The 18,412-nt window shown below is 43.5% G+C and overlaps 1 protein-coding gene across 1 annotated transcript; it reads right to left on the reverse strand.

Moving 5' to 3' along the window:
* Window positions 1-14,824: 14,824 nt before the first annotated feature.
* LOC128298304 (cuticle protein 18.6-like) lies at window positions 14,825-15,608 on the reverse strand. The gene is made up of 2 exons (XM_053034048.1): window positions 15,521-15,608; window positions 14,825-15,460 (listed from the first exon to the last, which is right to left on the reverse strand). Exons 1-2 carry the CDS (start codon window positions 15,530-15,532, stop codon window positions 14,900-14,902), a joined length of 573 nt encoding a protein of 190 aa, XP_052890008.1. The 5' UTR covers window positions 15,533-15,608; the 3' UTR covers window positions 14,825-14,899.
* Window positions 15,609-18,412: the final 2,804 nt, after the last annotated feature.

Here is an 18,412-nt window from a genome sequence, read left to right on the forward strand (position 1 = left end):
GCGTCGGTCATTTGGTGAAATGATCCCGCGCCACACGATCATACATTCCTTTTGTAGTTTTGCTGTGGGGGGCTCCATGCGATCATGCTAACATAACGGCAACTTAGTCGCTATCCTGTTCGCCGTACATGTTGACCAACATGTCGATTGACATATTTTTAAGTTTTGATGGTTGTGCTTCTGGCTTCTTCCAGTTTGTAACGAACGACGCTGTCTTGCTGGCGAGGAAAGCAAAATCGAACACGATGTGCACAAGTGTGCTATTTCCAACAGTAATTTCGGCTATGTTTGTTTCATTTTATATGTAAGGCATTTTAGTTTAACACATTTTCCCGTTCCTTTGAAGTTTACTACCGTCGTTTGAATTTCTTAAATCGGATTAGGAGAAATGCACACAATTAAGGCCGATTAAAGGGTACGGGGTTTTTTTTTTTTGCATGGCCCACGTCTTTCCTTCCTTGTCGGCTTTGATCTTCGCTTTAGGGGATTTCGTTTTATCGCCGAGCTTGAACATACGTAAGCAATTAGAAAAGAGGAAAATTAACGTACACGATTTCATTCGCTTCATTTGTACACTTGCCTGCTAGTGGTGAGCTCCGTCAGTCGGTCAGTTGGTTAGGGACGCGAATTTTCATTACTCTTTATTTCTTTATTTCTCTTATTTCTACCATCCGACACCATTGATGGTTGGGATAAAATTAAAAAGGTTTTTGAAAATTGCCCTTTTATAATGATCAATTTTACCGCGAATCATCTCGTTTCTTCAGATATTTTAGTTTTACGGCTTAATTAAACTAACCTCTTGTATTGGACATCACAATTATCACAAAACCATTTAAATATCAAACTTTAATTTAACAAACGGATGTACTAATGCATTGTGGTAGAGCTAAAACAATAACCGTTCAAACAAGCAAAAAGCATTTATTTAATCAATCATAATCGTGACCTACAAAGTGGTCGATGTTGATGCGACTGGTGGTATCAATTAAGGCTCAATTTATCTTGTCTGATATTGGACTTGAACTTGACATTCCCATGGTTTGTGTACTGGTGCCTTATTGGCGTTTGCCTCACGAATCTTACGATCAATCACAACCAGCAAGAGATTCAAGATCAGATGGAGAAATTGTAATCAATCTTTACTGGCTCAGCGGTGCCAGCCTGGTTGGTGGAGGCATAATTCACTCGACTCCAAATTAAAAAGAGGTATTCAAGATTACCATCAAGTTCGTCGCTTAAACCACCGTTTAAAATATTTGTTCTCTTCCCTTTGCTTTTTTTTAGCTTGGATTGTCTTGTTGGCTGCTCAGGCCAAAGTTTTCATCGTCTACGTCTAGTGTTTTGTCGAATAAAGACATTCAAATGAGTAATACGTGTTGTACGTTTTCCGTGCGCCCAGGCGGTTTTGGTCGTATAATGCTAACATGATTTATGCCACTTGTAAAAGGGCCACTTTGGCGAATAGACCCAGGCTCTGATGGTAAAGCAATGGTTCGAACCGGGACATATGTTTGTACGATAGCCAATATTTGGTTTTCGGTTAGCATCGAATCGGGTTGATGGGTTTCTGTTTTCTTTTTTATTATTTTTTTTACTGCACCCTTTGGCCCTTTCGGTCGGTTGGTTTGAATCACGTTAGATCCGTGTGACGGGCAAATTTATGACAATCGTCAACACGCTGTTAGCTCGCTGCATAGACGGAGCGATTGTAGCAACGTCGACAACATCATCATCATCATCATCATCGTGCACCGCTCGTCACCGTCACGCGCTCGTACGAGTATGCACTTCGTGCAGGATTTTCGCCATCCTGTCATCCTGCGTCTGTCTTCCGGTGGCGATGATATACGTTGGCCCCGGCGAACGATAAAACTTTCTTCAAACAACGTGCAATAGCAGCCGGCTCTAAACAACATTATCGGCGTGTAGCCGGCCGAGCATCGATGCCGCCATGACCGATGGCTAGCGGTTAAGTGATCATAAACCTAAATTCCTGCGGCTTTCGAGAATGGGTGAGGTGGAAAAATGAGCAGTCTTCCGTGTGCCTTCGTTTGCTGATAAAATACCCACTTAACCCTTGCGAGCGCCCTACGACGAATCGGACTCGCCCTTTGGGCGATCATCAATCAGTGGTGAAATTAGCGACAAATTTTGCATTTTTTAACCATCCCCACGCGGGTATCGTTCGGCGGAAAGGGTCCAACCGCGTTGGGTGGTTTATTTTTGTGGTGGTAAAATACTTTAACAGACAACGAACAGGAACGGTTCGTGGTTGTTGGGTAAGTTTTGTTGGAAATGTGCTGGTTGCGTTAAGTTGTAATTTCAGCATTTAACGGTAGGCCATAAAGCTAGAGTTTTCCCTGAAGGTTTCTTTTTGTGCTTATTCTCCCGTTATCGTGTCTGCGAAAAAAAGGGTGATGAGTTAATTGGCCAGTTCACTGGGTCAGCCCAAATTGAAGTAACATGAGATCAGTTTGTTGGGCATTAGTTTTTGAGATGTGTTTAATTAGGAATGTACAGATTAGAACGAATGTGAATGTAAGTACAGTGTGTAACATAACTTTTGTATTACCGCTAGAATAAGAGAGCAACCAATAGAAGCGGTTGGAAGGAATAAATGAGAGAGTCGTGAAGTAAGGAAATTATTTAAAAAAAAAACAAAATTAAACAGCAACAGCAATAATTAATAGGAATAAATAAATGGCAGGCAAATTTAACAACTAGAAGAAAACCCACATTAACCCAAAATTTACGAAATTTATTGACAGGAAAAAAATGTTATGCTAAACTTGACAAATTTTAAAATAAAAAGAAATATATTTTTTTTATTTGATTTTTTTTTATTAGTTATATAAAAAATCATAGGTGGTTTTATAATGTTCCTTGAAGCCTTTTATGATCAGGTACTAAGATAAATCTGTGGTTAAAAACGTAAAAATATGCAGTAATACTAAATCAAAAGCGCAGAAATTTAGCTTTAATTATTGCTAGCCTTATAGTTATGTTACGAACTGTATATGTAGGATGCATACGTTATTACTTTTTAGACTCAGAATGGCATTAGTACTAGCGTCGCCCTTTATTATCTGGTACCAAAACATTCCGGAGTTTTCCGTAGTGAGTAACCATTTACACTCAAGTACTTTGTGTATTTTTCTTGAAATAATCTTCAAACAGATTAATTATAAAAATGTAATTTTCACTACTCAAATTTATCTGGTCAAAAAAAGATCGGTTGTTTGCAGCGTAAGTCGACAACAATGTTTTTACTTGTTGCTGAACAGTAACGTCAACGCTATGACACATTGTTGAAAGATTTACGATATCATCTTCCCTGTAACCTGCACCGAAGAGACATTTTTTTCGACAGTTTTCGTGTGAAACGAATTTTAAAGAACCGACGAACGATCCCCTGGAGGGACTGGGAAATTTGTTTGCTACAGTATTACGTTAACATTTTGGCGACAACCTGTTGTGCGGCGTAAATCGTTGATACCGAGCGAACAAAATAAACATGAAAACAGGTAGCTCTTACTCGGCCGGTAAGATGGCGAAGATGCAATAAATCCTACCGGTGTACCTTTCCCCCCGACCGAGGCACCCGGAGCATCGGTGTTGTGCTACATAAACGCATAACAATCTCCGGGAAGAGCAAGCAGTAGCCGAATCCTTCCTACGGGTGGGTTGAACCAATCGGAAACGGTTGGACGATGGTGATGCTGAAGGAATGTTTGTTCAATTTTACGATCTGTTTCAAATTTAGCAAGTGACAGTGCGGAGAAAATATATTTCTTTTCCGTCTAGGTTTGTATTGTTTTACACTATTGGAGTTGCTATGAACAGTAAATTAAAGTTAACAGAGTTGAGTTGAGGAATGTTGCAATCTCGCTCGCGGTACGTTGCGGGGATGCTTGCGTGAAGTTTTCGTTCCACTGCTTTGCCCACTCGCGGGCCGACCTTCGGTGGATTATCCGTTGTGTACGGTTCGATTCAAGCAACGGACACAGATGGTGAGGAAATGTTCCTTTTTCAACGGTGTTGCTCATGTGCTGCGGAACCAAAACTGAGTTCGTGGGGAAGGTCGTAGGGCTTTTCGTTGGCACAAAGATCCGTTTTTGAGTTAAATAGACAGGATCCTCAAGATAAAATAAACTCTCCAAGAAAGAAATTTTTTTATTATCAAAATCGTTTATTTGTGAACAATTTAATAATAAAAATGAAAGAGTACATCGCATAATAAAGACTAATATCAAATAAAAATAAATACGTGCTACAAGTATCATTATGTTCATGCATTGCTTCCTAATTGCTTAAGCGCAGAGTGGCCGGAATGTCTTTCATTCACTTGCACGTTGCTACCAAATGTTGAGCACCCGGTGCACAACTCCTTTGCAGCTGCATACGAAATCTGAAACCATAAACCATGAATGAGCGCCAAAAGAACGGTGATTGTACAACCGGAGTGTCTGCCTAAGGCCGCCGGCAGATTCCGCAATCGTTTCGGTCAATCGAAGGTTTCGAGGGCTCGGCCAGATTCGAACGGGTTTTTTTCTTTCTGTCGGTCCGCGAAATCGATCTGTATCCGCAACATGTTACAAGCATTCCAGCTAGCAAAACCCTCGAATGTCGAGCGGTTCATCTATGCGAACATCACCGAGAATTTGTGGAGAATGTTTGACAAAACTCGTAGTTTCCTTCATCGGTTTGTTGGTTCGCTTCATCTGGACGCTTCGGATTCGTTTATTCTGGAACATCATAAGCCGATCACCGAAGGAGGGAAAATCGTGAAAATAAACTGCTTATTTGAAGAAACATCAAAACCCTGCTCGACTATTGCCCCAGCCATAATCAATCTCAACTGCGATGGCGCTTTGGGTGGCTTAGTTACGGTTCGAAGCGATTGGTTAAATTATTATCGTTTTTGCATTTTGCGTAAAATTTGTCTCCACCCCACCCCAGCAGCCTTCCTTCGTGCCCAAATTCTCTGCTCTGCTTCTACTTCTTTGTCACGCCACTGTGGCACAATTGCAGGACACTTGCCACGTTCCGCTCGAAAATCGATTGAGCGTGAAATGGAATTAAGAGATTCGGTTCGGTGTTGAGGCGCGACCAAACAGCCACACGATTTAGCGATGTTTTTTTCGTTGTTCAACCCCAAGATTGCGTGTGTAAACATGGCTCGGTACCGTCGTCGATGGCTAAATCACGGACCAATCACGCCCGTGTCCTTTGTTTGTGGTGTAGTTTGACGAAATGCATCGAAACACTTGACGATGTGCAGAAGTCGGATGTGAAGTGGGAGCTTTTTCGTTATTATTATTTTTTGTTTGTTGAAATGCTCAATTACCCGGGATGGGAAAGAGCTAAAAGATAATAGTGTAAGAATTAAAATTATTTGAACTGATTTGTGTATCCTTATCGCCTTTTCATTGCTCATTAACATGCTTGTTAATAGTGTTGCAGTGGCAATTATAGCATAAATTATATTCGCAACAGGTCACTAACCTGTTATGCTGCTTTGGGCGCTTATTAGCTAGACCATTATCAGGTTGCCTTAAAATCCTTGAGCAGGAAGGCTTTTCCTGCGTACAATGCACTCACCGTTGCCGCGCACCGCACCGTTCTTTGGCGGCCGGCGAGGGTCAATCGGTTGCTATAGTTGAGTGCGGTTTGCGTGGTCTACGGAGCCGTGGAGCGGATTATGCAACATCGCTGCTAATGGTATTAATTGTACGCCTACACACGGCCGGTGCGGTTTGCTCAGAATAGTGTTGCAGTTCGACGCGGATATTGCACCAATTATGGTGGTACCCCGTGTGCATCCGATGGGAAGTTCAACGTTCTTTGTCGATTTCTATTTCGGCGCCTGTGGTGTGCCTTTTCGTTGTTTGTCATTGAACGTGTTGATGGTGCGTCGATTGAAAGGATTACAGCATTCATACGGTGAATTAATGCAAAAAAAAAACCATTCAAACAGAATGAAAGAATTTATATTACTACAATAAAGTGTTTCCTAAATGTTTGGAATAATTTGTTAATTCGTGTAGTTAGTTAGATATTTATGGATTAATTGCATCCTCGTGCCTGCCCCAGAGTCAAAATTCCTCGAAGTGTATTTAAAATGCAAAGAAGTGTAAAGAATGCTCAATTAATATTTCAAGTGAATTGCAAGTTTGAAGTAAATTTGGGAAACGATTTACAAAACATAATTAAGAGTAAATAGCGTATGAACAATCAGATTGTAAATGAATTCCAGCATTCCAGGATTTTTCATGGTAGAGAATAAAATACTTGGACTGTGACTTCGTTATTTGTTAGTTTGTTAATGAAAGTGTTTTACCAGTCATGTCTAGAACCAAAAGCTACTGGGAAATGTACACATGCTAACATGCTTACCTTATCTCCTCTTAAATAAAATATTTTAGCGTATGAACGTGATGAATAAATGTATTCAAAATGCATAGAAAAGCTGATAATTTGAATAATTAATCATCCGCTTTGCAATGTATTCCCACCACTATCATCGTCTAGCGTTTTTCACGAAGTAGGTGAATGTTTTGGCAAAATATCCAATATCGATAGCCCACCCCATGCAGACAGCCGGGAATCCCACGCCCTTTTCCAGTGGGGTCACACGGCTCACAATCGTAGAGGTTCGTCTTGAGGTTCGAGCATAATTTATTGATGCTGCTGCGGCGACGACGACGATCGACCGAATCCGACGAAAGCGAGCCAAAAGTAGAGCCCAAGTAGGTCAGCGTGTAGCCGCGCCCTACCACGCAGCCGACCTGAACTACGATTTGACCCCTGGTCGACGCTTTCGGGACTTCGGGGCGAGAACAAGCGACCCATCTTCAGGCTTTCAATCTTCATCCGCACGCCAGTATCGATGCCGGAACCGGGTTTGGAATCTTTTCACCATTCCACGATTCGTTCCGCCGGGCTACATTCACGTAACGCCAACCAAGTGCACCGCTCCTCACGAACTCACGGAGCGCAAACCGGAGTCGGTTCCGACCGATCTTAGGCTAATTGGGCAGAAGGATGCCGCCTGCGAAAGGATGCCACAAAAGGAAAGAGAAGTCCCAAAACAGGAGCTTCCGTGCTGGATGTGTGCAAGTGTTGATAAATATTTTCAATTGCACCGAGTGCATCCCTGCGGTGTGCCGGTGGCTTTTGCTAACGCTGGTGGCCCATCAGTTTGCCTCGATGTCGGTCTCGGTGTGCTCGGTGCAACCATCTCGGTGTGTGGTGCAAGGAAAACAAGGTGCCAATAGGCAATTGGCGGGCATTTTGCTATGCGATGACACTTGCGCTACTTCACCTGCACCTGCTGGGAGTGCACCTGTGGCGATTGTTTGCCGTGCGGGAAATGCATTGAACACCCGCCGGGGAGGAATGTGTTCGGACTAAAAAGCTAGCGACGCGGGTGTCGGGGATGGTCGCCATCATGCTGTGGCATGCTTTTGCATGAACTTGCAGCAACGAAGTGCGGGAGAGTTATTGCTCAATTCCAGTTGAAGCGTTTCGGTCACCGGCGTTGCTGGGTGGGCTGTGTGCGTGCTATTTGTCACTTTTATGCATTTGCAATAAAAGGTACGCATCGCCCATCAATCGGTTCGGAAAAACCTCAAAAGAAGGACACGATTCCGTTGTGCTGTGAGGTTGGTTTTATTTGACCGGTAGTGTTGTTCTCAATCGTTTTTGTGACGGATGCGCTTTGGAAGCTTTGTAAATTGATTACAGTGCCGTGTTGGGTAAATATTGACACTCTCCGGGAGTGACATTGGCACATTTTTGAAACTGTGGTTTTAAAGCGTAAATCACATCCGTGTCGTCCCTGTAGAGAAATTGATTTGAAGGCGTTCTCGTTGGTCGAAATGGATTCTTTCGCAAATAATAGATCGAGCTTTGTTCAAATATTTTCTATTACAGATAAAAATGTGTTAAAAAATAATCTCAAAATTGCTTTAATACTTTCAGAAACTATGAAGATGCTGTATTATGTTTACATCTATTATTTCCGACAGCTGTTTTTAGATTTATGAAACATTTATGTAAAGGCCATAGTTATCTTATTGCAACAGAGCTGAGCCAAGCAGCAGATTTAAACTTTATTTTTAAGCTTCCCAATATGCTGAACAGAATCCGCAGGAATTCCATTAGAATGCCATCACAGCAACGCTGCGCGGTCCCGTTAGCCGAGATAAGTCCTAAGCGCTGGTGGTTTGCCCTCATTTATTTCCACAATATTACCATAATACCGACACTAGCCATATCCATTCATCCATCGAACGATCGAACCGAGTCGCATTTTACGCACGAGTTGCAGGTGGAAACGCGACGGGTAACGACAATACTTAAGATCGCCCCAGAGGCATCTCGCGCACTGCTCAAGAACACGCGCGGTACGGCGAAGGACTGGCCATGCGTGACATCACCCGCTAAGAACCGTGTCACAGTCCCCCGGTCAGCTGGATCAATCAGCAGTTGTGTGTTTGAATTGTTTCTTTCCCCGCCGCATCCCATCGCCCATTACAGCACTTCTCTCCCTTGCGGTTGTGTTCATCCTTCACCACAGGCCATACCCGTTCGAGGTTGCTATTAGTATGGTTGGGGTGCGTTTTTGCTGTATTTTGGCAATCGACCACGCATGATGCCATCGTTACAAATGTACAGTTACAATCATTTTGCATGCCGAACAAAATGGCATGCGCCTACAGTACTCTCCCACAGTTTGTGTCGTGTCCGAGAGTGAACGAACTTTTAGCACAACTAAAGTGTACATGGTATAGGTTAGATTGAAATGGATGGATGGAAAGAATTATTGACAGCCTTTGGGGAAATAACTTAAAGTCATCTTGATGGGTGAAATGTACAGTAGAAAAAGTAATGTGCAGCAGACTTGCTGTTCAGCTGTAATATCAGCTGTTATACAATTGAATATTTTAAAAATATTATTATATTAAAAAAGAGTTTAATTTCCATGTTTTGTGACACTTCAAGCTGAAGAGGACTTCATTTGCCGTTTCTCAACTTTCTTGACTTTGTTTATTCCTTGCTGGGCAGCCAGTTTCCTGTACGGGTTCCAATCCAAACCAATTACAGGTGCTCCCCGAGAGTCTGATAAATGTCGATTTAAAATAGATTTGTATCAAACTTCAAACAGAAACAACCTGTTTATTTGTTTCTAATTCAATAAAATAAATGAGACTTAAGTTTTGTAAAACATATTTTTGAAATGTCGTTCAAAATGCTATAAACGTGTTAAGACCAATGAGTGATTCCGACTCTATGCCTGTAAGGTATAAACGATATTGAGGCAGAATACGACACTCGCTGAAATTCAAGATACGCATTTCTCCAGAGTTCGGGTTAATAGTGTATTTTGAAGACTGCCTGTAGTTACACAAACTTTACTTGATGTATTTGAGTATCTCGACACAATTTCACACTTATTAATTTTTAAAATGTATGATATTCAATGAGAAAAATATTCTTGAACTAACAACCATGTACTTCCACCATGAGCCATGATTTCGCTAGAAAAAAATGGTAACGATGATAAAATGATAAAATGATAACTGATAATGATAACGAAAGCTTTAACGAAAGCTAACAACTGTACTCCAAAAGAAAGCAAAACCACCAGCACTACTTGCATGCCTTGTGACTCCACATTCCCCCGCGGAAGATTCCATTGTGAAATTCTTAAACCTGCGATCACGATGGCTCCGACAGTCACTGCGTGACGGGGTGACAGCGGCAACGAGCAATGACGAATTGAAAACTACTACTTTTTCCTCACTTCCTTCTGCGTGGTGACTTCAACCATGGCCATCCTTAAGAGGGGAGGCAACGCTTTCCTTCCACCCACGTCTCCCCACGGCACTCCACGCTTTCAAAACCACTAAACCGCTTTTAGCACGCGCGCATGGTTGAGAATGCTTCTTGCGACTGGATTTTGTGTCACTGTGCGGTGTGATATTGAGGTTAATGATAGTTTGTCCGTTTATACGCTCGCATGTGTGTATGTGCGCCTGATGGTGGAATATTTACCTTCCTGTTCCGTCAGAAACTCTCAACTTTGACGATTTGTGTTGTCATCTCAAGCTGTCGTTTCCCAGTTGAAATTTGTCGTTTCGTTGGCTGCTTTTGGTATTAGCAGAAGATTTTGTTGTGCGTCTTTCACTGCACCGCACCGGTAAGATATTACGAACTTTAGGAAGTGGTTAATTACAGCCCTCGCTTAATCCAACCGACCGTCGAACATTTATTTTTCAATTTCATTTTATGAATATTACTTTCGGTGGACATTCGGGGAAATGATAATGGGCGTGTTTGTTTTTGTCGCAGGTTCCGTTCCAGTTGCACACCAAAGTCTAAGTCTATCCGGAGCCTAGAAAGCAAGGTACGGCAGCATAAATACACGCGAGACAATTTAGTCAATTTTTGGAGCAACACAAAAACAAACCACAACTCCCGAGTTCGTCTCGCTTCGATTGATCGTATGTTTGTGCTGGTGGATATGCGTACGCTTCCGTGACGATGAGAATGAAGGTGTTTCCTTCTTCTTGTGTAAGTTCCCGATTTGCTTCCCTACCAGCACTATTTGCAACCTCACGAGAGAAAGTGCTGCGTAATAGAATGCAGAAGTTGGTTTTGTTTTATTGTTTTTTACTGGTCGGTGGCTGTTTCTGGGTGGCAAAATAAAAACACAAGTGCGTTCCATGATCGTGGGAAGAATTGTGGTGATGTGTTTTTTTTTCGATGTTACAAGTTTTTGTGAGATCATTTACTCATCCTCAAAGATGATCTTCAAACGATGACTGCAAAACCTTTCCGTCTGGGGCATATAATTTGTGAGCAATATTCTTTGTTTGTAGTAATGTAATTTCTTGTGCCGTTTTCCTTCATGTATTCCCGGGCTGTAAACGATGATGCAGTAAAACGGTGTGTGATTTGTCCAGAGCGAAACATTGTTAATTTTCTATATGAGTTAGCGTTCTTTAGTTGCTTTTTTGTAAGGTGGCAAACGTCTTCATCCCAACCAGTTACGTTTGGGTTGAATTCGGTACGATCGGTTCAAATGTAGGTCACCGCCAACGCATGTCTTACTCACCACTCGCGGGACACACCGCGGTCACTTTACCTTTCCGGCTAATGAAGACACACTGGAAGCCAGCCACTTAACCCTTCATCATCGACCGTTGTTCTTGCCTGCTTTGAACGTGGTGGTGGTGTTTTTGTAGCTTCCGTCTCTCTGTGCGTATACATTATTTTTACAAACCTTCGTTCCCTGCTCACACTCGCTCACAGCCGGAAAGCGGGCTGATGAAATCGAAAATGATTCAGTGAAAACAACGCCGGCTCGTTCCCGTGGTGCCCATCGTGAGACGAGCGAAAAGAGCGACCGGAAAGCCACCGCAGCGACCGGCCAAAAAACGGTGGCAAAACCTTGGCCTTGGCTTGGCCGCGAAGAAAGTGATGATTTGGCGCCGGGAGAAGGAAGCGTACGCAAAGCAACATTCAGCAAAAATCGATCGTGACCTTCTATTGTACCGACACGGTTCCCATTCGCCTTGTAAAAGGGCGAAGTAAAAACAAAAAAAAAATTGAGCACTAAACGGCGCGAGAACTTTTAGTGCGCTGACGGTGAACGAAAAAAAAACCCGAAACGAAAGACTTCAACGCCGCCCTGCGGTCGGCAAGCGACGAACCGGCGCAAGTCAGCGAAATGGATTTGGGTTTTATTGAAACAAAATGTGCACCAGCCGTTTGGTTGTGCCTTGCGTGTGTGCGTTTGTGTGTATGTGCAGACTATTTGTCTGGCAAATGTCATACCGGTCGTGCCTTAACCCGTTTCAGCCGAGTGGCCTACTTCCTGAGCGGATCTGGTCCGACCAAAGCCAAACTGCCACTGATGTATGGTTTTATTTTCTACATCATCCTAATGGTGCGCTTTTGCGCCCGGTAGCCACACAAGGTTTTAACGCGAAAGAAAGAAGGCAAAACCCGAACGCTGCACAGCCAACCTACGAACGGGCAGAATGTGTTGCGGTCACCAGCGCTTGACTCTTGAATGCAGCATACGGTCCCGGATGGACTGATCGCTTGACAGTTGCTCTGCAATCCGATCGCCATCTACGAATCAGGATTCTTCAATCCGCTGACCGGCCGCACGGTGGGCATAAAAAATGGGTGAAAATAAACAGAACGAAACCCGTTCCAGTGTTTCTTTATTTGCTCCTGATTTGGCTCTGCTCGGGCAAGTTTATTATTATTTTTGTTATTAATTTCCCGCGGCACGTGGTTTGTTTTCATTGCAGGATTTGATCTCTTTATGGTGTTCCGTATAAAAAAAAAATGCAGGATAGATAGGATAGATAAAGCAAATGTGATGCGGAATGTTTACTTATTTCTTTTGGCATTTTGTTGCTCCTTCGCTGAGAATGATGTGAAAGATAAACTAATACCGTATCGTATTTGCTTTTTTTTATGTTGTCAATGTGATACGTTGTTCCATTGGGTAGTAGAAGAAGAGTCGCGCTGTTGAATGTATAACCTTAATTAATGCATAATGCTGCATCGTTGGCTGAAACGGGAAATGTAGACTTCGAAAGATTATAAAGAACGGCATTCTGTTTATAAATTTATTGACGATTATTGCAGATAGCAGTGGGAAAAGAGACATAACAATCTCGACTATATTATGGACAAAATGTTGAAGCGCCAAGAAATCGTATTGGTTAATTTGCATAAAAAACAAGAATAATGAAACATTTTCCTTTTGGTGTAGGTGATGATTATCGCTTATCGGTTTTCTTTGATTTTTTTACCAAAAATCGTTTACAATTTAATTGAATGTATGCCGGAAACAACTGTTGTAATTTCCAACCTCCTCACTAATAATAACTATTCTATAAATTGGAGGTCATTTAGGTACCTTATATGAAAGACATATTCTTTCTACAAATAGATGTTAATCTATTTTTTGATAAGGTTTTTGGGAATTTGGAGGTTTCAACAATTGAGAGTAATGTACAAATTATAAATTTTTCGAGACCAATTACAATTAATTTAATTCTCTAAAGACTTTCTCAACTTGGTACATGGTAGAAATGTGCATGGCTTAAAATGCATTTCTGAAACGCATTGCTAATGGCCATTCAGTACTGCTTAAACGTAAAAACGACTTATTCTATCAAGCTCACACTAAACATGGGAATGTTTATAAATAATTCCACCGACTTATTAAGCTCAAATGATGACTTTTTATGGTCTATCGTGCCGATAACAGCAACCATCGAGCTCCCACCGACTGTTTTGCATCACCAATGGCTATCAAAGCCCGCGGCAAAGCCCTACTGACCAACCTGTTTTCCTGTGCTCCGTACACCTCACAATAGCAATACACCGGGAGCACTGTGCTTCGGTGGTGTGATTTTTTTTACGGCCAAACCAATGCTTTACGAATTCCCGCGAGAGCATGAAGGAAATGAGTTGGCCTCGGTAGCCTAAGGCGTTTCATTTCTCCGTGGTAGCAACGGTAGGAAGTCACAACAACACCAAATATCCATATGCTACCCGAACGAGCAGGCACAGGCACGAAGGAATAGTAAAGACCGTCGGCACTGGCATCCCCGTTGCCATTGCTCCCAAGGCAGTGCGTCCTCACACGCACCGATTTAATTACTCATCCTCACTCAAAGCCTCATTCGGGGAGATTTGAATTAATTAGCTAATCTGCTGAAAACTGTGCCAACGGAAGTGCCAACGAGGTGGTTCCTCTCCCCGATACTGAAGCAGGCAGAGGGTTGTTTTTTCACTCCGGGTCAGGTTTCTGTCCCTCTTTTTCACCCACTATTACCCTCACCGGCATCCCCATCCGTACCGGGGAGGGCGGTATATTGAGAGAAATGAAAAGTTTTGTTTTCGTTTCAGCCCACTTTTCATCCGTCGTCCGCTTGCCACCGGCTGGTGCATTCTTTTCTGTTTTGTTTCCGAGCTTTTCCGCTGCGCTGCCCGTTGCGGCGGGTTGCCATGCTTTGGGACTACCGGTTTCAGGTCAGAATAATTCCCGTCCCCGAGGTCGCACAAGTTTCCCGCCAACCCGCCGACCAGGGAAGACCGATTAATAAATTGTTCCCTACCATGGCTGCTTCATCCATTGGCGAAGGCCACACAATGCAATGGGTTGCGGGTGGTGGCAGATGCGGAGCGGTGCAGAAAATTCACAGGCACTACGGCACTGTACCCGGCCCCGCTCGTCTATTCGCGATTGCGATTCGCAGCGTTCGTCACTTGCGCTCGTTCCCAGCGTTTAAGTCACCCGGAGCATTTGCTGATGATGGTCGTTAAGCAGCGTTTGGCGTCACCCGCCATGATCGTCTTCCGTTGCGCTTTTGCGCGTCACGGGATGCAAAGGGAATCCGGGACCGGTTAGATTAGCTTGGAGTGGAGATTTAGCGGTTTAATGTTTTGCCATCTACTGCCAGCACGGTGAAACGTGGCAGACGGACACGAACGTTCTCCAGAGGCTCGTTAATTTGACAGCAATGAGATGGAATGAGTCTGACGGGCAAGTTGCTACAGTCGTCCGGACCCCATAACTCACCCGTGTTGCGCCGGATGCAACCGGACAGACTGTCCCGGATGGGGTAGATTGATTGTGGGGCTGATAGGTGCCTTACTTCTGTCATAGCTCCCCATAAAACTAGCTCTAGAGTTTGTTGTTTTGAATGGTTCCCTGCGTGTGTCTCTCTCCCTTTCTCGCCGAAGATCGCAACGATCAACAAATCAACGCGCTATGTTTGGTGAAGGCATTTTATTGAATTAACATTATCGGCATTCTTCGAGTGGTTACACTCTATCCATTGATCAGAGCGGGTGGAAATTAGTTGCGTAGCAGAACGGTGGAAGTTTGCTGGGGAGTGGTAAGCAGAGCGGGACGATGGTTGCCAGAAGCCAGATGTCCAACGTTCGATTGTCTAACGAGGACGGCTGGCTGCAGGGTGTGGACGAGCTGTGCTCTCGAACCAACCGATGGCTGATGACGAACGACCGCATTGAATCCACGAACATCGTCCGCCGTGTAGTCAACGATACGTTCCGTGCCGTCCGATTCCAACGTGCGGTACTGGCCTCGCACCCGGTCACCGTTGCGCACTTCCTGCTGGCTCTTAATGTCTCCCGAAAGTTCATCGCGCACCGCGTACCCATAGCTGTAGTCATCGCGATCGTACTCGGATTCGCGTCGGTCCTGCAGATCCTGGTCCTGGTTGCGACCCGAGTAGCGCTGTTCGTTGTAGAGGTCATTGTAGTTGCGTGAGGATCTTGCACCATCGTCATAGGATCGGAGTTGGTTCAACCGATCCTGCGAACGGCGGCCCAGCTGCTGACCGTACTGTTGCGCTTCCGCGTTAACCAGCAGAAGAGCTAGTGCAATGAGGGAGATCTAAGCAGAGAAATACGACATTATTACCGCCGTGTACCAAAACTCGAAGAGATGTTTTACCTTTGAAGTCATTTTGCTGCAGGATCAAGCAGGATGCGAAGAAGCAATCGTAGCAGATTAATTTGTGTTACTCTTAGAACGCTCAACTACCCAATGATGTCTGTTCTGGGCGCATCTTGGGCGTTTTATAGTCGTTCTAGTAGTTGGCGAACAGAATAGCAACACCGTTGAGGTTTCCTACCCGCGAAACATCACACTTAAGGTGAACTATCTTGCTGTAGGCTGGGCAACGCTATCACATTTCATCCAGTTGATCTTCATGCACTAATTGATTACAACGTTCCCATTTGATGTACAGATGTATGAAATACATGTCGGTTTTCTTGCGGTTAAAGCCTTAGTATCCGATTACGTGAGAAGAACGATGTGGTATTTGGCCAGAGAAAAGCGTTACATTGTTACTTAAATGTTCCTCTCGTAATAACCTTGAAATTTTCGCAGTATTGTAGATGAAGTGGAGATCATACATGGTGGTTATTTTACGTAATTGTTTATTTGTATAAATCGGATAAATAAATCAAATTTTGAAGAAGACTTCACACGTCTCTATCTCTATATTTGATCACACAAGCATGATATCTATGAGTGACATGTCATAAATGAAATTTCAATAAAAAAGTTCATAATGAATTTTGTGGCTGACTTCGACATAAATTAACGATCTTTTGAAGAATTTATGAACTATTCGTAACAATAGCTAGTAATACTAAAATAAAAATAGCACGAAAACCAAAGTGAACCTATCATTTGCCTGGTGAAATTGCTCGCCCCGCTCGTTTGCCCATAAAATGCATCAAGCAGAACGTTAACCCAATTTTCGTTAAATCAATTCGATCGAATCCATAAATAAACTCCCTTCCGCATCGTTCCCAACCCAAACGCAAAGTGTCAAAAATATCGAACCTCCAATTTTGGGCCAGGTTTCCCAGCGTTGACCGCTTCCGGCCTGTGCGGCAGTGATTTATGAATGAACTAGATTTCAATTTCCATCGACACACCAGCTTGATTGTCTACTCTCGGGTTCCACCATGGGACCGCTCGTCGGCCACTTCGTCTCATTAGAGCCGTCAGCCAACAGTGTACCGCGCAACGAGTTTACTTGTTGTTGGGTACGTCCGTAAAAAAAATGGCGGTACGAAAAGAAAGCAAAAAGTAAGCCAACCACCTGAACAGCGGCGCCGTAATTTTGAGACTTAAAAAAGGCAACAAAAAATCAACAACAACAACTAGCTGTGAATAGCTTCAAACAAACTGCCGCAATGTAGGAAACGGGGAGAGAGGGCAATTGGCCTAATGTTGGTCCGACGATGGACATCGAACCACGATACCGTCCAGCTGATGATCGTAATCAATGGTGCGATGACGCACTGGGGTGCTTGTTGCTGAGCCTGCCAACACTTATCGGCTTTCGGTTCAATGAAGATGCTTCGGGCAGAAAGTGTGAGCCGTGTCTGATCGAACCACTAGTTCGCGCTGTATCATGATCTGTAGTCAATGAAGACTTCGTGGCTATTGGTGAAGAACCATATTCAGTGTTGGCGTATGTGTGTTTCGTTAGTAAAACATAAATTAGGTACAATCAGACGATAGCGTAGGTAAATCTGGCATGGAACAGTTGAAAAAGTTTCGCTTATGCTATTATTTCGGAAACGTCCAATGTACGTTCTAAAGACATAAAAATACCTTTCACACGGAGCATGGCCTACTTTGGCCATTCACAGAGCGATTCACTTTCCTCCGGCTGGGTTCACGACGTAAGACGCAACAGGAAACGATAACACCTTCGTCTTCCGTTGGCTTACGAAATGAAGCAATAAAGCTGCGATGCAAGCTCGTGATCGTTAGTTTACCCAGTTCCGGTAAAGATTTTTCGCCGACCGCCCCATCTACATCCATTGGACAAAACATTTACCAGCCAGTGGGAATCGAGTCCGAAAGGGTGGTTGTTTAAGAAAAGAGTCAAACTGTGAGAAAAGAAAACTACCCAAACACCAACTTACATCAAATTGGGCAAATGGTTCTTGGTGTTCGGGGAGTGGGGGATCAAGCTGAACGATGATTAGCCGATGGGCGTCGTTGGGTGTGCAAGACTCGGGAGGAAGTCCTAGATCCGCGGTTTGTTTGACTCACCAAACAACGTTGACCTTAATTTTTATGACGCGAGCAGATGACGAGTGCGGAAGATTTTCGGCCGGCTGAAAGCGTTACCGTCCGTTACCGCAAGAAGAACTTGTTTTAGTTTATTTTCTCCTCTTATTTTGGTCGTCACCCAACTAACTCGCTTTGCTTGTGATTGAAACCGTTCTTTTATTCCTTGACTCGGAACATCTGTCCGTATGTGATGTGGTAGCGTGATGGGATCCACAACGGTGACGATAATGATGATACTGACCAGGGCGAATCATTGCCAAAAGTTGAATGCGATTTGCGGAACTTTGGAAATGGAACTGTAAGTGTTCGCCTGACGCTATTTTTTGCTGAACCAGTTCCGTAACAATGATGCATCACCTGAAGCAACAGCATCATGCACAGCGAGCAGCAAAGAATGGCGTTACTTGTAATGGTCGGTTTGTCGAACCGTTTGATGTGGTAGGGATGAAGATGACTTAATTTAAGATGGTTTGGTTCTGGTGAGGTTTTTGGGCGCTTCTCGCCGTCTTTACCGCTTAAGTCTCTCAGATGATCGTTTCTTTACATAGCGGATTTGAAGTGTTTGTTCGGGTTAGAAGTATTCGTGATGAGGGTTTGGATTATAGTGCTTCGCGAATGTTATTTTTCCAATCAAATAGGGATCTCCATTCAAGATCGACTGATCGAAGGAGGATTTTTTTTTCTTAACAATTAGCTGACCAATAAAAAAATAGCATCGTGTTAAATATGTGAAATAATAAA

The sequence above is a fragment of the Anopheles moucheti genome, chromosome 2 (assembly GCF_943734755.1).
Source record: "Anopheles moucheti chromosome 2, idAnoMoucSN_F20_07, whole genome shotgun sequence".
Taxonomy (NCBI): domain Eukaryota; kingdom Metazoa; phylum Arthropoda; class Insecta; order Diptera; family Culicidae; genus Anopheles; species Anopheles moucheti.